This window comes from Arvicola amphibius, chromosome 10 (assembly GCF_903992535.2).
Source record: "Arvicola amphibius chromosome 10, mArvAmp1.2, whole genome shotgun sequence".
In the NCBI taxonomy this organism is placed as follows: domain Eukaryota; kingdom Metazoa; phylum Chordata; class Mammalia; order Rodentia; family Cricetidae; genus Arvicola; species Arvicola amphibius.
The window spans coordinates 95,133,388-95,153,616 of NC_052056.1; the positions used below are offsets into that span (position 1 = coordinate 95,133,388).

Below are 20,229 nucleotides of genomic sequence, written 5' to 3' on the forward strand. Positions count from 1 at the left end.
CAGGGGCCATGAAGTTGCAGCTGAGTGAGGGGCTCACTCTCAAACCGCAGACTGTCAATACTGTCCACTTTTGAGCTGTCTCGTCCAGTGAGGATCTGAGTTCAAATCCCCAGAACCCATGTAAAAAGCCAGGCAAGGTTACACTCCCATAACCCCAGTGCTGTTGGAAAGGCTCTCTGGGGCTTACTGGCTTCCAGCCTATCTCCAGGTTTAATGTGAGACCCTGTCTAAGGCAGAGAATGATAAGTGCTGGAAGCTCTCCTCTGACCTGTGCAGGCACACAGACTGTGCACAAACAGCATGCATAGGTTCTCAACAAAAGGCATTGCCAGTGCCCACCTCAGGGAATTATTGCTAGCTGGGATGTCCCCGGCGTCTCTCTCTCGACTCTTAACCTGTGCTCTTCCAGCTGCATGGAGGAGCCATTGATCCAGAACAGGTGTCTGTGTGTGCGTGTATGTGTGTGTGAACTAGATTTGGGGTTTAATAAAGATATTTGAAAAGATGCATTATTTACATGTATGTATGTTTCTGTGCCCCATGTGCCTGCAGGTACCCGAAGAGACCAACAGAGGCCTGTGGGTGTTGGGAGCAGAACCTTGATCCTCTGTCAGCTGCTAGGGCTCTTATCCGCAGAGTCAATTCTTCAGCTCTTAATAAAGGTATTCTAATACAGACGGAAGCTCAAGCGTCGAGAGAGGACCTCATAAGAAAGTGATACCTGCTGGCCAGTGGTTGTGCATGCCTTTATCTCAGCTCTTGGGGGAGGCAGAAGCAGGCGGATCTCAGTGAGTTCGAGGCCAGCTTGGTCTACAGAGCGAGTTCCAGAACAGCCAGGACTGTTTCAGAGAGAAACCTAACCCTGTGTTGAAACCTAACACCCCCTCCAAAAAGACTCGGAGCACACCTGCCTAGGGATGGAAACGCACACACAGTGGGCTGGACCTGCCCTCATCAATTAGCAACTCCCCCACTGGCCAATCTGATCCAGACAGTCCCCCAACTGAGACTCCTTCAGATTTTGGGCTGTGTCAGTTAACAGCAGAAGTGAACCAGAACACCCACGGTTGTTTTGCACCTACCATGTATACAAATACACACACATACACACACACCAAAAGAGGAAGGAAGGGAGGAAGAAAATGAAGCCACTAGACAGAAACCTCTAATCCAGTGGGAGGAAGGGAGGGGCTCCTGACTGGTGCCTCCTGCAGCTGAGTGGTGACCAGGCGGGGTCTGCCTCTGGGTTCTACCAAGCAGCCTTTTCTTTTTCTATAACAAATCCACTCATTTGCATCGGCTCCCCTGCCTGCCTCTTCTTTCCTTTTCCTTTCAGAAAGCCTGAGCCGAGTTGCACAACTGCACACTTAACTGTATTGAGCATGACCGTTGGGCTGGGCTTCTATTTCTTCAGTCACTGTGTGGTCACATAACTATAAAAGACCAAAGGCAACTTTAAAAAAAAACAAAACAAAACATCCCCCCCTTTTCTAAGACAGAGTTTCTCTGTGTAGCCCCGGCTGTCCTGGAACTCATTCTGTAGACCAGGCTGGCCTCAAACGCAGAGATCCACCTGCCTCTGCCTCCTGAGTGCTGGAATTAAAGGCCGTGCGCCACCACTGCCTGACTAATGAAAACATTTAGGTACTTTGTGTGTGTGAGAGAGAGTACACACACGTGTGCCAAGCATACATGCAGAAGTCAGAGGACAACTTGTGGGAGTCAGTCCCAGGGATCAAACTAGGGTTCTCAGACTCAGCCAAAAGTGCTGAGCCACTATACCATCTCACCAACCAAAATTTTAGGGAGAACTTGTCTCAAAGAGCAAACCAAAAAAGAAAAAGAAAAAAAAAAAACCAAAAAACAAAACACAAAACAAAACAAAAAACCTCACAAAACTTTGCTGGATTTCATTAGTAGCTTATTAAGGTCATTTGTTCAACAACTACTTAGGACACCCTGCTGTGCTTAGCAGGGTGATTTCCAGGATTACGTGATTACAGCTTGCAATCCACTTAGAGAAGCAGTGATCTGTAACCGCCAAGTCAGCCTCAGCAGCCTGCACCATCAGCAAAGGGACCTCTGACTTCCCGGGAACGGCTCAGTCGTACAAGTACGCTGCAGGAATCCACACAACTCCTCTTCTGACATCCTAAGGACAATCGTCCCGGTACACTAGGAGCATGGGGACAAGAACCAGCCTCACTGATCCCACTTAGTTAAGTGTCAGACAGAACTGGTTCCCTCTCCTATCATCTTGCAACGTTCCTCAGCCCTCGCTACACTTGCCCAGCTACCCAGCCCTTGAAGCTAGCTCAAAACTGTAAACACACGAAGGGTTGGTGATAGTGCAGTCTGTAATCACAGCTGCTGGGGAGGCAGAGGCAGGAAGATCAGGAGTTCAAGGCCTGAAGGAGCTACAGTGAGGTCAGTCTGGGCCACCTAGTGAGATCCTGTTTAAACTGCAAAATAAAAAGTGAGCTGGAGGTGGGGAGATGTAGCTCAGGGGTGGAGTGTTTACCCAGGACCCTCCAGGTGAAGCCTGTTAGGTGAGGTTCTGTAGAAGAGCTTGGGCAATATCTTAAACTCCATAAAAAATAAATAAAAAAGAGCAAGAGAGAAAGAGAGAGAGATGCAAGAGAGGAGGGAACAGGAGTAGAGGGGAGGAAGGGAGGAGAAAGAAGTGAAAATAAGCTCAGAACCAGAAAGATTAAAAATATCTTCTTCCAGGGCTGGGCAGTGGTGGCACATGCCTTTAATCCCCAGCACTCAAAAGTCAGAAGCAGGTGGATTTATATGAGTTTGAGGCTAGCCTGATCTACAAGAGCTAGTTCCAAGACAGCTAGGACTATTACACAGAGAAACCCTGTCTTGAAAAACAAAAAAACAAAACAAAACAAAAAAAAAAAAAAAAAAAAAAAAAAAAAAGAAAAGAAAAGAAACCTCTTCCAAGTCGGGTATGGTAGCACATGCTTTAAATCCTAGCACTCAGGAGGCAGAGGCAGGCAGATCTCTAAGTCTAAAGCCAACCTGGTCTACAGAGGGAGTCCTAGGACAACCAGAGCTACACAGAGAAACCCTGTCTCAAAACAAATAAATCAAAAAACCCCACTTCCTTCCAAACTAAATTCCTAACTAAGAAATAGGGCCGGTAAAGATGGCTCAGTGGGCAAAGATGCGTGCTGCCAAGGCTGACAAGTTGAGTCCAACTCCTGGAACCAGTGCGGTGGGAACACACACACACTGCTAAATTTTCAAAAACAAGGGAAAAGCCGGGCGGTGGTGGCGCACGCCTTTAATCCCAGCACTCGGGAGGCAGAGGCAGGCGGATCTCTGTGAGTTCGAGGCCAACCTGGGCTACAAGAGCTAGTTCCAGGACAGTCTCCAAAAGCTACAGAAGAAACTCTGTCTCGAAAAACAAAAAACCAAGGGAAAAACAACAGGCAACTAACAGGAGGTGAAGAAGAGGGGTTGTAACAAGAGACTAACCACCAGGGTTGATGCAGCTGGCCTTGCTGGCTGGCTGGGATCCCTCCCTCCTTAGCCCCTCTACAAGCTTCCAGAAGCTACAGTCTCTGGTGAAGAGATGCCTGCCCCAAGAGGAGGAATTTTTAAACTTTTATTGCTTTTATGTATGTTTGTTCTTATGCATATGTTTGTTTTTATGTATATGTATTTATTGTTCTCTGCACGTGTTGCTTATGTTTGTTTTTAATGTGTGTTTATTGTTTGTTTATTGGTTTTATGTGTTTATTGTCTCATGTATGTTTATTGTTTTATGTATGTTTATTGTTTTATGTATGTTTATTGTTTTATGTATGTGTTTATTGCTTTATGTATATGTTTATTGTTTTTATTGTTTTATGCATGTGTTTATTGTTTTATGTATGTGTGTTTTGTCTTCACATATATCTTTGCACCCCAAGCATGAGCATAGAGCACCCTCAGAAGAGGGTGTCAGATCCCCTAAAACTTTAGTTACAGATCGTAGTGTGGGTGCTGGGAATCGAACCTGGGAATTAACCACTGAGCCATCTCTTTAGCCCAGCAGGAAATTTTTTTCCAAAGGTACTCAAGTGGCTGTTGTTTCTTGGGGTCCATCTGTAGCAGGCCCCCACACGTGCCATGGCTCCTATCTGCAATCCTAGCACCTCTACAGTAAGATGACACATAGAACGCTCACTTGGAAGCTTGTGGAACAGCTAGCCTGAAGGCCACTGAGGGGCAGACACAGTAAAAATCTTGTCTCAACAAGGTAGGAGAACTGAGTCCCTCAAACTAAAGCAGCAGCTACAAAAGGCAGAGGTGAGTTTCAGCATAGCTGGAGATGGGGCACAAACCCCACAACACAGAGGGCAGACAGCGGAAGGCCAGGCCAGGGAAGACAGACACGCAGGAGTGACAGTCAACCCTGCCCTTCACCTCCAAACACCTCAGAAAAAGCAGGCAGGTTCTTTTCGCTGGGCCATTTATGATCACTTTTTATATTTACATCTATTATAACTCTGTGGGTTAGACCAATCCTACAACAGTCCCTGGGGTCCGTGTGGTCTCCGTTGGTTGGGCAGGACAGCTTCGCTGGGTGAATGGACGGCTCTTCTCTCTACCCTTTGAGGATGAGCTGGGGGAAGGGCTGGGGGGCACTTCCTCTCCTGATGCAGGTTTACACGGTCCACTTCAGACACCTGCAGAAAAAGAAGCCCGTTGGAGGCGGAGAGAGGTCCTGGATGCTGTGTGGAATGAGCCTAGGGAACGGTTGGAGTTGGGCTCACCTGGTCTCCTGGTGGGTGCCCAGGCAGCGCACCGTGCAGTACCGGGCACCACAGCTTACACAGGTGTACGGGGATGGGAAGCCACATACAGCACAGAAGGGGCGCTGGGGTCGGGATGGGGGACCCGCACAGGCTGTCAAGTAGTTGGGACCCTCAGACGCACTCAGGTTCTGCAGAGACATGAAGGCACAGGCATCTTGAGTGCTCTGACCTGCCATGCAGCCGATGTCCACCAAGGATCCTGAAGAGCATGGGCTCACCCCTTTGCTTTCTAGGGAACCCCCCACCACCACCAGGCCATGGACTCTCTCACCTGCTCCTCCAGCAAAGCCTGGAAGTTTTTCCGGAAGCGAAGCTTGAAATGGTCACCTCGAGTTTTCTTCTTTTTCTTTCCTGGGGGAACCAAGGACAGGGAGCTGCTACACAGCTGCTGTGACACTTGGGGTCTGCCCCTCCCTGCCTGCATCTGCCTGTACCCTGACATCTCCAATCCTGGTAGCCCAGGCTGGCCATGAACTCACTAAGCAGACATGGATGACCCTGGACTGGTCCTCCTGCTCCCACTTCTCATGTGCTGAGACCACAGGCCTTTCATTTTCGCTATTTTGATACAAGCTCTCATTACATACCCCAAGCTGATGTCAAACTCACAACACAGACCAGCTACCTTAGATTCGTGGCAATTCTCCTGCCTCAGTTTTCTGTGTGTTGGTGTACACACCATCATACCTGGTGCTCCATCTATTTTATTCTACATGAAAAAGACACAGGCGCAGAGAGGGGAAGACAGTTGCTCCCAGCACAGGAACTAGTCATTGGCAAAGACAGGAGTGGTTCCCAGCCACGTCTCTGCTGGACCCATCCCACATGGTCCTCCACAGCCTTGACTCCTTTCCTTTCCCAAAGACAGGGATAGTTTGCTTTTGTCTGTTTTTGAGACAGGATTTCTCCGTGTAGCCCTGGCTGTTCTGGAACTAGTTCTGTAGACCAGGGTGGCTTTGAACTCCTAGAGTTCTGCCTGCTTTTGCCTCCCAAGTTTTGGGATTTAAGGAGTGTACCACTACCACCCGGCCAACAGGGACACATTTATTTGTTTGTTTGTTTATTTCAAGACAGGGTTTCTCTGTGGCTTTGGAGCCTGTTTTGGAACTCACTTTTATAGACCAGGCTGGCCTTGAACTCACAGAGATCTGCCTGCCTCTGCCTCCCAAGTGCAGGGATTAAAGGTGTGTGGTCTATATAGAGACACCCTTTCTCAAAAAACAGACTGTAGTTGGTTGTTTTACTCCTTTGCTCTTTAGCTCCTTTGGGGAGCCCACTACACAGCTCCCAAATAAATCCACACACAGAGGCTTCTTCTTACTTATAACTGCCAAGTCTTAGCTTGGCTTGTTTCTTGCCAGCTTTTCTTAAATTATCCTGTCTACCTTTTGCCTCTGGGCTTTTATCTTTTTCTATTTCTATATACCTTTCTTTACTTCTTACTCTTTTGCTTACTGTGTAGCTGGGTGGCTGGCCCCTGGAGTCTTCCTCTCCTCCTTCTACACTCCTTGATCTCTCTTGTTTCCTCAACCCTCTTATTCTCCTGTTTATTCCCTCTGCCTGCCAGCCCCACCTATCCTTTCTCGTGCCTTGCTATTGGCTGTTCAGCTCTTTACTAGACCAATCAGGTGTTTTAGACAGGCAAAGTTACCCAGCTTCACAGAGTAAAACAAATGCAACATAAAAGAACACAACACATCTTTGCATCATTAAACATATATTCCACAGCATAAACAAATGTAACACATCTTAAAATAATAGTCTACAAGAGACAGACAAAACCCTCCCTACAATAGGAAGAACAGGGAAAGAACAGGCATGCACATTTATTACTAGCTTAGTGCACACAGCTGTGGATGGTTGTTTTGTCGAGTTAATCCCGCCCTCCCAGTCCAGGTGTCCTTGCAGGACAAAGGTAACGCCAGCAGACACCAAGTTACTCAGTGGTTCAAAGTGCCTTAGCCCACCAGCTCAGACATCCATAGAATGAGGGACAAGATCAAGGGATGACAATGAGAGACACGGCCACCACAAGTCTCGAAAACGTGGCACAGAGGGGAAAGACTGGAAGTCAATCAATCCAGAATGACCGACAGCCTTTTGTCTGTGTATAACCCGCTGACTGAAGATAGTTCTTTAGAAGAGTAATGCATTGTCTTTTCAGATTGTCGACTCTCTGAATAAGTTGAAGTTTTGAAGAACCAGGGGCTGGCAAGATTGCCCAGCAGGTAAGGGCACCTGCAGTCAAACCCAGCAACCTGAGTTACTTAGTTCAAACACTGCCATAGGGTAGAAGGCGAGAACCAGTTTCCGTCTGACCTCTATATGCAAGCATGTCCACAGATACACACATGCATAAACACACACACACAAGAAATGAAAAAATACAACAAAGATTCAATTTCCATCTCTACTCCATGGCATCTGCAATAACAGGCTGCCAGGAACTTTGCGACACCATCTCATCCTCTCTCCCACAATGTCCACCACACCTGTGTCTGCATCGTCATCAAACTGAGGCAGCCTCTTGCCCAGCTGGGGAAGGCCTGCGTGGGGGTCATCCTGGAAATTGTCGTTCTCTAAAGCCTCGAGCTGTCGATTGATCCGCCGCTGCCGGGCTGCTCGGTCCAGCACCCGCCGCTGTCCAGGGTCCTGGGAGCGAACTAGATGGGACAAAGGAGAGTTATGGAAGACAAGGAGAGCAGCTTGGCTGACAGGGCAGAGAGCCAGTCTCCTGGCCTCGCCCCATGACTATGCTGCGGGAAGTTCCCAGCTCTTGACCCTGCTTCCTTTCAGCTGGGGGAGCCGACTTCAGCCTTCCATGCTTTGTCCTCAGTACCAGAAGTGACTAGAGACACGATAAATTGCAGCCGGAGAGATGGCGCAGGGGCTAAGAGCACTCTCTGCTTTTGCAGAGTTAGAGTTCAGTTTCTAGTACACAGGACCATCAACCACCAGGGTGGTTCACAACCACCTGTAACTCCAGCTCCAGGTCCTCCGTGGGCACAAATCCCTAGCCTTTTTCTAGCATTCCATTCGCACATAGTCACACACACACACACACACACACACACACACACTTTAAAAAATAAGGGAGTGTATTTAGAGGGTTGACACTATGTTGACCTCTGGCTTCCCTACTCAACACACCTGTGACTTTGCAGTGTATGTTTCTAGAATGTTCCTTCAGCCTGAGCTGTGTTTCTATGCCGTGTGACTGCACTGAATACCTTCCTTGATCTAAGCGTCTCTGTTCCTTGGCATGACTTCCAACTGTCCTCCTCTCGCGGTTGCTGCACTTCCCAGTCTCACATCTTGGCCCCCTCTAGCTCTTCAGGCCACCTCTGCTTGTTCTTCTTCTATTAATAACCCTGCCCCACCCCCCCCAACCTTCAGTAGGGTCTCAGGAGGCCCAGACTGGCCTGGAACTTACTATGTAGCTGAGCACGACTTTGAATGACCTCTTGTGCACCACCATGCCTGTGGTTTATGTGGTGCTGGGGAATGAAACAGAGCTTTGTGCCTGCCAGACAAGCCCTCTACCAGTCGAGCCAAATCCTTAGCCTCTTTTTCTAGCATTTTATACTTCAAAAAGTTCATTTATTTTATGTGTTTCTGTGCGCATGTGGGTACCGCAGTACACGGGTGGAGGACAGAGGACAATTTGTGGGATTTTTTTTTCTCCCATCATGTGGGTCCTAGGGACTGACTGACTCAGGCTTGGCAGCAAACACCCTTACCTACTGGGTCACCTGGGCAGCCCATTCCTGGTGCTTCTAACGCAAAGAAAGAGCTGTGTTCCACGTAACATGCCAGTCTCAAGCCTGAACCCTCTCAAACCACAGACCTGGTTACTAGACATCGAGAGGCTGAGGCAGGGCCAGCCTAACTACACAGGCAGCCTAGGGTACAAGTGAAACTTGTCTCGATAAATAAAAAAGAACTTGGAGAGTGGCATGCGTGGTGGTGGGGAACTTAAAGCCAAGGCCTTTGATTTCCTGAGCGTCTCCGTCTCCCTCCATCCAGAAGCTGGGGTGCGTACAAATGCTAATTGCACCCAGGATTTGGAATGACAAGGCTCTCCTCTCCATCCCCGGCGTCTAGCTTATGGCAAACATTCACCAAATACGAATTAATGGTTGCGGGGCTGCCCCAACGCCGGGCGAGAGGGCCTGCAAGGGGATTTGACAGGAATAACCGGGCGGCGGGGTAATGTTAAGATGGATTCGAACTTGAGATGCAGAAAAGGGCGAACCTCTAAAGGCTCACGTACCCGAGGGTTTCTTCTCCACCATTTGCGCAACAGTTGTCGGAAGAGTCTACTGCGCAAGCGTATTAACCACCCCCCCCTCCGCCCAAATGCATTCCTTCCGGTGGCGTGCACTCGGGCGCGTGCGCAGTCAAGCCCCTCCTACTTGAAGTCAGGCCGTGAGGTTCCCTTGGAGACCAGAAAGCTTTTCCGCCATCTTTGATAGGGGCAAACCTACTTCCGGTCGCGGTGTAGTTGTTTAAAAAAAAAAAACCCTAGGAACCCCTGACCCCCCGCCAAGGGTCACTTTTAAAACGTGGTGCGGGTGGTCTCTGGGGTCCCGGGGCGTGTGCCCGGGCAGCGGGGAGGCGTGGTGGTCAGGTTCGGGGCTTTGTGGAACCCCCGCCCGCAGCGATGTCCGCGCGATCCCGCCTCTCCGGGCCCGTCGTCCCGCCGCGCGCCCTCGCAGGCCTCGCCGTCCACTCCTCCTCCGGGTCCGGACTGCGGCCAAGACCCGCCCCCGCGTCCCCTGGACCCTCCCCGGGGGGCTCGGTTCCCCGGCTCCTCCCCACCCCCAGCCCGCGCCCACGGGACAAGCCTTGCCTTGTCTCGCCGTCTGCATCTCGGCTTTTCGGTGGCCTCAGGTTACGCCTTTTTTCCAGGGCGGAGTCCCAAGCCCAGCTCCTCCTCACAGCGGGCACGGCTTCCCTTTTCCCAGAACCTTCTCCCAGAGTCGGAATCCAGGCGCTGAGCTCAGCCCCGTGGCGGGCCCGGGTGTCGCCTGAGGGTGCTGCTGGCCATGGCTGCTTCGGGTCCGGAACCCCGGTTTTTGCTCCTGCTGCTGCTGCTGCTGCCGCCGCTGCCCCCTGTGACTTCTGCCTCCGATCGACCCCGGGGCTCGAACCCTGTCAACCCAGGTGAAAACCCGGCAGGCCGAGGGGGCAGAGTCGACGCGTCTGCCAGCCTGGGAGGGAGTGTCCATTTTCACCGGGGACCCAGCGCATCACCCTCTCCCCACGCTGAACTAGGGGCTTCCAGTCTCCCCGGAAAGACAGGAACACCCCAGCCCCCATTCCTGTTACTCACTCGACTCTTCTGGAGACCAAATGTCCCTGAGCAGGAATTAAGGAGGGAACGGGAGAGAACTTCAGTGAAATGACAGGGAGGTGGAGGGGATACACAGGGATAAACACGTGGGTCCTAAGTGCTAATTCCGTGGCTGTGTCAGACAAATTGCTGGTGATCACTGTGGCTACGACAGAGACAGAGGGATACCGGCGTTTTCTACAGTCTGCAGAGTTCTTTAACTACACCGTGCGGGTGAGTGGGGGACTCCTGGAGAAGTTGCATCAGGAGTGGGCTGGGAGCTGGTCCTGTTGCCTCCACCTTGGCCTGCTGAACCTCCTTCATGGCATGGGGGTGGGTTCTTTCCTGCAGACCCTGGGCCTGGGACACGAGTGGCGAGGGGGTGATGTCGCTCGAACAGTTGGTGGAGGCCAGAAGGTCAGGTGGCTGAAGAAGGAAATGGAGAAGTACGCGGATCGGGAAGACATGATCATCATGTTTGTAGACAGGTAAAGAGGGTCTGTCTGGGTGGAGGGAGAGGGAAAACGGAAGAGCAGAGAGAAAAAGAGACCCTTTTCCTCCTCCAGCTACGATGTGATTCTGGCCAGCAGCCCGACAGAGCTGCTGAAGAAGTTTGTCCAGAGTGGCAGTCACCTGCTGTTCTCTGCCGAGAGCTTCTGCTGGCCTGAGTGGGGGCTGGCCGAGCAGTACCCTGAGGTGGGCACGGGCAAGCGCTTCCTCAACTCTGGTGGTGAGTGGCAGAGTGCCCGAGACAGAACCCCCTGCCCTCAGTGGTGAGCCAGTGAGAGTGGGATCCTGGCATCCTGGGGGGATCTACTTCTCTTCTGTCCCCCAGGATTCATTGGCTTCGCCCCGACCATCCATCAAATTGTGCGTCAGTGGAAATACAAGGATGACGATGACGACCAGTTGTTCTACACGCGCCTGTACCTGGACCCGGGGCTGCGGGTACGGAGACTTGGGCTGGCGGCGTCCCCTGACTGAGTGGGAGGGAAGACATGAGGGGGGTTTCAGGAAGACACTGTGTCACCTGTCCCCTTTGTTCACTGCTCCATCTCGTGCCATCTAGGAGAAGCTCAAACTTAATCTGGACCATAAGTCCCGGATCTTCCAGAACCTCAATGGAGCCTTAGGTGAGGAAGAAGATAGTTCAAAATAGGTGATAAGGGACGGGTTCCTGCCAGAACTGGGCTGGTCTACGGATGACCAGTGTGCTAACCTATCCAACACCTAAGCGTATTATATTGTGTCAGCAATAGTGAGACTGTGAGTGTGGCCCAGCAGCAGAATGCTGAAGGTTTGCCAGTGAGGGGCTGGAGTGGCTCAGTGGTGGAGCCCCTGCCTAGAATCCCCCAGTGAGGGGTTGGGGTGTGGCTCAGTGGTAGAGCACCTGCCTAGAATCCCCCAGTGAGGGGCTGGGGTGGCTCAGTGATGGAGCCCCTGCCTAGAATCCCCCAGTGAGGGCTGGGGTGTGGCTCAGTGATGGAGCCCCTGCCTAGAATCCCCCAGTGAGGGCTGGGGTGTGGCTCAGTGGTAGAGCCCCTGCCTAGAATCCCCCAGTGAGGGGCTGGGGTGTGGCTCAGTGATGGAGCCCCTGCCTAGAATCCCCCAGTGAGGGCTGGGGTGTGGCTCAGTGGTAGAGCCCCTGCCTAGAATCCCCCAGTGAGGGGCTGGGGTGTGGCTCAGTGGTAGAGCACCTGCCTAGAATCCCCCAGTGAGGGGCTGGAGAGCGAGGAACTCAGGGATAGAAGGTGTGCCTAGCATACAGAAACCCTAGGTTCAGTCCCCAGCACCATCCACATATCTAGCAGACACACGCTAAGGTCCCCAGTCAGGGACTCCACTACCGCTGTGATTTCATTAACACAGAGCTTCTGCAAAGGGAGTGTTCCCTGACTTCCCACCTTGGAAGACCCTTTGGCAGGTGAGAAAACTGACTCCCTTAGGGACTAGTGAGTCACCCCAGGTCAGATAGAGTGACCTCTCTAAGGCGGCAGCAACTTGGACAGACTGGCAAGGCAAGGATAGTGTGAGTTCCCTGGTCCCAGAGGCAGGAGGACCTTGAGTTGTAGTCCATCCTGGGCTACATAGCGATACCCGATCAAAGGAAAGAAAGGACTCACAGAAAAACTCCAAAAATATTGTTTTTCTCATGTGTTTGTTTTGGAGTGGAGCACACGTGCCCCGGTGCAGAGTCAGAGAGAGCTCTTGAGACTGATCTTTACTTCTGTGTGGTTGCCGGGTGCCAGGCTTGGTGGCCAGTGCCTTTATCTGTTGAGCCAACCCACCAGTCCCAGTCAGACACACTATATGATGATTTAAAAAAATAAAATAAGCTGGGCAGTGGTGGCGCACACCTTTAATCCCAGCACTTGGGAGGCAGAGGGAGGCGGATCTCTGTGAGTTCGTAAATAAATATAATAATAATGCTTTTATAAGGAAATCCCAGCCCAACAACAGCAACAAAAGAAAGAGCACTGCCCTGACTGAGCTGTAGTCTGGACCATTGGGCCTCCACGCTGCTCTGTCCGCTAGAGGAGCTGGGACCCCCACCGCACACGTAAAGAGCCTGTTGCTCTGTGGTTCCCAGAATAAGGAACTCCTGAAAACCTCCTTTCCTCCCCCAGATGAAGTGGTCTTAAAGTTCGACCAGAATCGTGTGCGCATCCGAAACGTGGCGTACGACACTCTCCCTGTTGTGGTCCATGGAAATGGTCCCACCAAGGTGCCTCTGGTGTCCTAAGCCCTTGCTTGTCTCGAGCCCTGGGTACCCCATCCCTCCTGGACCATCTGGTCCTCCCCAGTCCCAGTAGAAGAGGTGGCTGGAACAGCCGCCTCTCTCCACCCTGTGCTGAGCCCGGCTTGCCTTTCCTGTGTCCCCAGACACCTCCATTTCAGCTACCCCCCCTCTGTCCCAACAGCTCCAGCTCAACTACCTGGGGAACTATGTCCCCAATGGCTGGACTCCCCAGGGAGGCTGTGGATTCTGCAACCAGAACCGGAGGGCACTCCCGGGGGGGCAGGTGAGGAGGGAGGACAAGCTGGGCAGCCCCAGTCGCCGAGCTCCTGGGTGTCCTGATCTGACAGTGTGGTCAGTGGCCGGTGCGGGCTGTGGGGCCAAGAGAGGCCCGGGCATCTGTGAGCCTTGTCCTTGGTATCCTCAGCCTCCCCCCCGGGTGCTTCTGGCCGTGTTTGTGGAGCAGCCCACCCCCTTCCTGCCTCGATTCCTGCAGCGCCTACTGCTCCTGGATTACCCCCCAGACAGGATCTCCCTCTTCCTTCATAACAACGTGAGACATGGGACCTCCCCACCCTCACATCCTACACCTTTCCCATCTGTCCTGCCCTGATTGCATCTCTGGGTACCACCTCTGCCCAACTGTCAGCCCATCCTCCTCCCTGTCCATCTTCAGGAGGTGTACCATGAGCCTCACATTGCAGATGCCTGGGCGCAGCTCCAAGACCACTTTTCAGCTGCAAAGCTAGTGGGGCCAGAGGAAGCCCTGAGCCCAGGCGAGGCCAGGGACATGGCCATGTGAGTGAATCTCCCTCATCTGCCATAGACGGTGGAGCCCCTGGGGAAGGAGACACGCACTGACTCTTGTCTTCCTCTCAGAGCTGGGAGAGCCCCGCTAGTCCCACCGTTCCCGTTGCCATGCCCGCACGTCCCATTTGAACTCCTCTCTCCATTTGTGGGTCTTCCCCTCCAGGGATAACTGTCGGCAGGACCCCGAGTGTGAGTTCTACTTCAGCCTGGATGCTGATGCTGTCCTTACCAACCCAGAGACCCTGCGCATCTTGATTGAACAAAACAGGTGACCAGCCAACCCTATGCATCCATGAAGCCCCAGGAAGGCTTAGGAGCTCCACCCCTCCCCTGGGTGGGACATAGTCCTGTCCCCTCTTGTTCACTTCCCTCTGCCCAGCCTTCACCTCTATTTTATCCAGGAAGGTAATAGCCCCCATGCTTTCCCGCCATGGCAAGCTCTGGTCCAACTTCTGGGGTGCCCTGAGCCCCGATGAGTACTATGCCCGCTCCGAAGACTACGTGGAATTGGTGCAGCGGAAGCGAGTGTGAGTCCTTCCCACATGTACCATGCAGGGACCAGAGCCGTCCCTGGATCCACACTTCGTAGCATCCTGTGTGGTCATTAGATAGGCCACAGCTGTGGGTGGGGACTGACTTCCCATCAGTGATGTGATGGCCACAGGCTCAGGGTTCTGGGGTACCCTGAGGGACGGAGCTTTTACAGTGAATAAAGTATAATCTGAGGGGTTGTCCGCCTGGCTAACGATACTCGGTGTCTGCAGGGGCGTGTGGAATGTGCCCTACATATCGCAGGCATATGTGATCCGCGGGGAGACCCTGAGGACAGAGCTGCCCCAGAGGGAGGTGTTCTCAGGCAGTGACACTGACCCAGATATGGCTTTCTGCAAGAGTCTACGGGATAGGGTGAGTGGGGTGGTTGGCATGGGTTGCCAAGTCTGGGACTTGATGCTGTGCCGACAGCTTCCTGTGGTCCTCCTCACGCATGCCCACCCTTTACCCCACTCCAGGGCATCTTCCTCCACCTCAGCAACCAGCATGAGTTTGGCCGGCTGCTGGCCACTTCTCGCTACGACACTGACCACTTACACCCAGACCTCTGGCAGATCTTTGACAACCCTGTGGTGAGAAGGGCCCCATCTGTTGTACACTACGGGGAGTGGGTAGCCCAATGGGGAGAGTACAGAAGGCGCCACTCAAATGCCACAACCCCTTTTGCAGGACTGGAAAGAGCAGTACATTCATGAGAACTACAGCCGGGCCCTGGATGGGGAGGGGCTGGTGGAGCAGGTAAGCTGCCCCAGGACCACGGCCTGTGTGACGCGCCCACCGCTGGGACTGGTGGGTTCCGGCTGAGTTCCAAGACTGAGGGTTTGCTGTCTGGACAGGAGGGAGGCTGATAGCCACACTGAGTATAACACTGTAGTCCTAGCGGTCTGGAAGCTGATGCAGAAGGATGGAGAGTTCCAGGCTAGCCTGGACTGCGTAGTGAGTGTCATACCGTCAAGTCTCAATAAAACAGATGGGGCAGAGGAGACGACTCTGTGGTTAAGCACTTAACACATAAGCATGAGGACCTAGTTCAGCTCTCCAGAACCCAAGTAAATGCTGCATGTGTGGTTGCCTGTCTAATTCTAGCATTAAAAGGCAAAGACTCAGGATTCTCAGCAAGCTGACTAGCCAGACTGGCTGCATCAGTAAGCCCTGGGTTTGATTAAGAGATTCTGCCTCGGTGGAGAAGGCACAGGAAAAGTTGAGCAGTTCCTCATGGCGAACTCAGATCCGCACATACACACATTGAGCATGCACGCCCTACACAGCTGTGCCCATGCTCACATGAAGACAAACAGAGGTGGCACTTGCCTGGAATCCCAGAATTCAGGTAGTGGAAGGAAGAAGCTAGGAGGGTTAGGAGTTGAAGGCCAGCCTCAGACACATAGCAAGTTCAAGACCATCCTGGATTACGTAGTAAGACCTTGTCTAAAACTGAAGAGAAATAAAGGGGCTGGGGATGTAGCTCACTCGGTAGAGGACTTGCCTGGCATTCACAGAGCCCTAGGTTCCATCCCCAGTGCTGTATAAACCGAGCACGGTGTTGCCGCCTATGAGTTCAGCACTTGGAAAGCGGAAGCAGGAGGACCAGAAGTTCAAGGCCAGCCTTGGCTACACAGTGAATTTGAGGCTAGCCTGGGCTACATAAGACCCTGTCTCCAAAAAAATGTGTGTGGGGGGGCAAAACAGGATCATTGTCCTAATACTGGGGCTCTAGGCACCTAGTTCTGCCCTCTCTGACCGCCGGAAGCTGATGCAGAAGGATGGAGGGCCTCTTCGCTGACTACACCCCAGCAGCTGCCTAGAGAGCGCAGGTCGCCCTTCCTTAGATCTCTCCTGTGTGTCTCCCTTGTCCTGTCCTGTCGCCTGTCCCACCCCTTGTCCCTCGTCCTTGAGTTTGATCTTGCTGTGTCCCCAGCCCTGCCCAGATGTGTACTGGTTCCCTCTGCTGACGGAGCAGATGTGTGACGAGCTGGTGGAGGAGATGGAGCACTACGGCCAGTGGTCTGGAGGCCGGCACGAGGTGAGGGCGGGGAGGCGAGGCAGCGGGAGCCTGGCACAGCTGATCACAGGGCATCTGCAGTCGGAAGCAGAGATGGGTGCTGGTGCTCAGCTCCTTTTCTCAGGACCTTGGCACGTGGGATGGCGCTGCCCATAGTGGTCAGGTCTTCCCGTCTCTGTTAACGTGGTCCGGATGAGGCCCATCAAGTGGACAGTCCAGATTAGGTCTTACACAGAGAGTGCTTATTTCATGGGCTATGGCTCAGTTAGATAGCATGGCCAGATAACATGGGAAGGCCAGAGCATTTCATAGGAGAGCTGACGACACCAGAGACCAAAAGGTCCAGCACAGTGAGTGACTCTGGCTGGCAGTGGTGCCGTAGCCTTTAGTCCTAGCCCTTGGAGACAGAGGCAAGCGTATCTCTGAGTAGTTGGAAGCCAGCCTAGTCTACAGAGCGAGTTCCAGGACAGCCAGGAATACACAGAGAACCCTATCTCGAAAAACAAACAAAGACTGGGAACCAGCAAGAAGAAGTGGATACTGTCCCTGAGGAAGAATGGGCCAGCACAAATGTGAGTAGCTCAGTGTCTGTTGTCCACAGGATTCCAGGTTGGCTGGAGGATACGAGAATGTGCCCACCGTGGATATCCACATGAAGCAGGTGGGGTACGAAGACCAGTGGCTTCAGCTGCTGAGGACATATGTGGGGCCCATGACTGAGCACCTGTTCCCTGGTTATCATACCAAGGTAAGCTGTCCAGCCACTGCTGTTTTCTTGTACCCCAGTCTCGGAAGGCTCCACATGGAACCTCTCAGTCCCTGCAGCAACTCAGGCTCCAAAGACTTGGAGCTTGGGAAGAAGCAAGGTCTCCAACTTGGGCTGCTCTGTCATTAGAAGAGTCCCTGGCCGGGCATGCTGACACCTGTAACCTCAGTGATTAAGAAACTGAGGCTCGGGCTGGAGAGATGGCTCAGAGGTTAAGAGCATTGCCTGCTCTTCCAAGGTCCTGAGTTCAATTCCCAGCAACCACATGGTGGCTCACAACCATCTGTAATGAGATCTGGTGCCCTCTTCTGGCCTGCAGGCATACACACAGACAGAATATTGTATACATAATAAATAAATATTTTTTAAAAAATAAACTGAGGCTCAAAAATAAAGTTTTATCAATAAAATACACACACACACACACAGAGAGAGAGAGAGAGAGAGAGAGACAGACTGACTGACTGACTGACTGACTGACTGAGGCTCGAAGAGTAAAGGTTTGAGGAGACCATGGGCTGATCAGTGAAACCCTGTCTCAGAACAGAAAGGAAGGGCTGGGGATGTGAGTCCGTCAGATGCTTGCCCAGCGTGCACAGAGCCCTGGCTCTGTCTCCAGCACTGTGTAAAAGTGATAGGACCGTAACACAGGAGTCGTCCAGCACTCAGGAGGGAGGAGCAGGAGGATCAGAAGTTCAGGGCCATTTGTAGTCACATAGTGAGTTCAAGGCCGGCCCGGGCTTCATGGCCCGTCTCAAAAACCAGGAGAAATGGGGCTGGGGAAGATGGCACGGTCAGTAAAGTGCTTGTCATGTAAGCATGATGACCTGAGTTCATGTCATCAGCACCTGTGTGAAAAGCTGGAATGGCATTACACATCTGTACTCCCAGTTCTAGGGAGGAACCTGAGTTGGAGGAGGACAAGTAGACCCAGGTTGGTGGCACAGCAGAGGCAGGAAGAGCTCTGTGAGTTCGAGGCCAGCCTGGTCTATATAGTGAGTTCCAGGACAGCCAGGGCTACACAGTGAGAACTTGTCTTGAAAAACAAAAACAAACAGAAGAAAATGAGGAAAGGAAGAGGCATGGCTTCCCTTGCCCGCCCTGTGGCTTCTACCCCATGTCCCCACAGACACGGGCAGTGATGAACTTTGTGGTCCGCTACCGGCCAGATGAACAGCCCTCACTTCGGCCACACCACGACTCGTCCACCTTCACCCTCAACGTCGCCCTCAACCACAAGGGCGTGGATTATGAGGTGAGTCTGGGTCCTTCCTGTCTCGGGACACTGCACACACTTCACCTTCACCTGGCAGCCCTGTCTCAGCTCCTTTCCCAGCCTCTGGCTGTATCAGGTCATGGCTGGACTGCTCACAGTCATGGAAGGCAGGAACCTGGAGGCAGGAGCTGATGCAGAGACCTTGGAGGGGTGCTGCTTATTGGCTTGTTCTTCATAGCTTCATCCACAGTGGGCTGGGGCTGGGCCCTCCCCCATCAATCATCAGTCAAGAAAATGCCCCACAGGCTGGCCCGATGGAGGTTTTACCTCTGTTGAGACGCCCTCCTCCCTGATCCCATCTTGTGTCAAGTTGATGTAAACTCAGCCATTACAGCTGCCTCCCTACGTCCTCTGGCTGGCCATGTCTGAATTGGTTACTTTCCTGTTGTGGCCACAAAAGCAATGACGGGGAGGGAGGGGGGGAGGAAGGAAGGAAGGAAGGAAGGAAGGTAGGTAGGTCTGTTTTGGTTCAGTCTGGGAGTACAGTCCCTCAGGGTGGGGAAGGCCTGTTGGCAGGGGGAGGCTGCTAGTTACATTGTATCCACAGTCAGGTGAAGCCCGAAGCCCAGCTCGCTTTCTTCTTCCTTTTTTTTTTTTTTAAATTTAATGTTCATTGGTGTGTTTGCCTACATGTGTGTCTGTGTGAGGGTGTCAGATCCCCCGAGTTACAGTTGTGAGCTGCTGTGGGTGCTGGGAATTGAACCTGGGTCCTCTGGAAGAGCAAGCAGTGCTCTTAACTGCTGAGCCATCTCTCCATTCCTTACTTGGTCCTTTTAATCAGTCCTAGATGATGAGACGGCGGGCACCATCCTTCTTTGTGGGGGGCGTCTCCCCCCCCCCCCCGCCCCTCTTTAACCCATTCTAGAACTCCCTCTCAGATATTTCCAGAGACATGTTTGTGTGATGGCTCTAAATCCTATCAAGTTGGCGTGCAGATCAGCCAGCACATAGCCTCTCTCGCCTGTCTCAGCAGCCCGTTTGATTGGCACCTCTCCCGTGCCTATTGCTCCCTGCCCCCCACGTCTCCATGTCTGCTAACCTTACTTCCATTTTTATGTTCTCTCTCATCTCCCCAGGGAGGTGGCTGCCGCTTCCTGCGCTATGACTGCAGAATCTCATCCCCGAGGAAGGGCTGGGCTCTCCTGCACCCTGGCCGCCTCACACACTACCACGAGGGGCTGCCCACCACCCGGGGCACTCGATACATCATGGTGTCCTTTGTTGACCCCTGACACTCAACCAGTCTGCCAAACCTTCTCTGCCATTGTGCCTTGTTGGGCTCCAGGAGCGCCGTTCTCTGAGAAAGGGGCCCAGCTCTTCTCATTCCCTGAGTGTGTCTGCCTGGCACTGAATATTCTGCCCTCAGCGTCCCTCTCAGGAGGTCCCTGGAGTCTGCCACCTTCCCACCGACCCAATGGACTCAGGGAGGGTGGACTTTCGTTGTTGTTTTATTTTTTGTTTTTTGTTTATTTTCCGAGACAGGGTTTCTCTGTGTATCCCTGGCTGTCCTGGAACTCACTGTGTGGACCAGGCTGGCCTTGAACTCACAGAGATCCACCTGCCTCTTCCTCCCAAATGCTGGGATTAAAGGCGTGTGCCACTGCTGCCCATGGGAGTGGACTTCTGAGGGTTCCCTGCCTGATAAATTATTGAGCTTTCTCAGCCTCACATTGAATAAAAGGGTCTTTGTAGGTCTCGAGTCCATGAGTCATATACGTAAAGTCAGGGTCTCATGTAGCCCAGGCAGGCCTCCAACTCACTACAGGGATTACGGTTGTGCACCACGCGCCCAGTTCATGCAGTGCTGGGATCAAACCCAGAGTCCTGTGTGGTGGCAAGTACTCTACCAACTTGGTAGTTTGGGTTGAGAGCCACCTGACTTGAGTCAGGTGGGGACCAAACGCTGGTCCTCTGCAAGAGCAGCAAGCGCTCTTACC

At 52.6% G+C, this 20,229-nt stretch overlaps 2 protein-coding genes across 3 annotated transcripts; one reads left to right on the forward strand and one right to left on the reverse strand.

Annotated features, from left to right (window-relative positions):
* Positions 1–4,451: 4,451 nt before the first annotated feature.
* Znhit1 (zinc finger HIT-type containing 1) lies at positions 4,452–9,862 on the reverse strand. Of its 2 annotated transcripts, none has more exons than XM_038345589.1 (5): positions 9,667–9,862; positions 7,307–7,477; positions 5,086–5,165; positions 4,773–4,942; positions 4,452–4,685 (listed from the first exon to the last, which is right to left on the reverse strand). In XM_038345589.1, exons 1-5 carry the CDS (start codon positions 9,683–9,685, stop codon positions 4,664–4,666), a joined length of 462 nt encoding a protein of 153 aa, XP_038201517.1. In that variant the 5' UTR covers positions 9,686–9,862; the 3' UTR covers positions 4,452–4,663. The 2 variants fall into 2 exon arrangements, with proteins under 2 accessions (XP_038201517.1, XP_038201516.1); XM_038345588.1 differs by lacking the exon at positions 9,667–9,862 and adding an exon at positions 9,088–9,270.
* On the forward strand, positions 9,627–19,983 carry Plod3 (procollagen-lysine,2-oxoglutarate 5-dioxygenase 3). Its single transcript, XM_038345587.2, has 19 exons — positions 9,627–9,980; positions 10,292–10,383; positions 10,501–10,637; positions 10,716–10,879; positions 10,985–11,097; positions 11,219–11,282; positions 12,777–12,874; positions 13,071–13,172; positions 13,314–13,439; positions 13,563–13,684; positions 13,860–13,964; positions 14,098–14,223; positions 14,461–14,602; positions 14,707–14,820; positions 14,918–14,986; positions 16,167–16,271; positions 16,852–16,998; positions 18,146–18,271; positions 19,369–19,983. Exons 1-19 carry the CDS (start codon positions 9,863–9,865, stop codon positions 19,522–19,524), a joined length of 2,226 nt encoding a protein of 741 aa, XP_038201515.1. The 5' UTR covers positions 9,627–9,862; the 3' UTR covers positions 19,525–19,983.
* Positions 19,984–20,229: the final 246 nt, after the last annotated feature.

Coding starts and splice junctions, on each gene's coding strand:
- Znhit1 (XM_038345588.1), bottom strand. CDS start 9,109: ATGGTGGAGAAGAAACCCTCGG. Junction 7,478..9,087: donor GGTGGAGAAGAAACCCTCGG/GTACGTGAGCCT, acceptor TGTCCCATCTAG/TTCGCTCCCAGGACCCTGGA. Junction 5,166..7,306: donor TGATGACGATGCAGACACAG/GTGTGGTGGACA, acceptor TGGTTCCCCCAG/GAAAGAAAAAGAAGAAAACT.
- Plod3 (XM_038345587.2), top strand. CDS start 9,863: ATGGCTGCTTCGGGTCCGGAACCCCGGTTTTTGCTCCTGCTGCTGCTG. Junction 11,098..11,218: donor ACCTGGACCCGGGGCTGCGG/GTACGGAGACTT, acceptor CGTGCCATCTAG/GAGAAGCTCAAACTTAATCT. Junction 18,272..19,368: donor ACAAGGGCGTGGATTATGAG/GTGAGTCTGGGT, acceptor TCATCTCCCCAG/GGAGGTGGCTGCCGCTTCCT.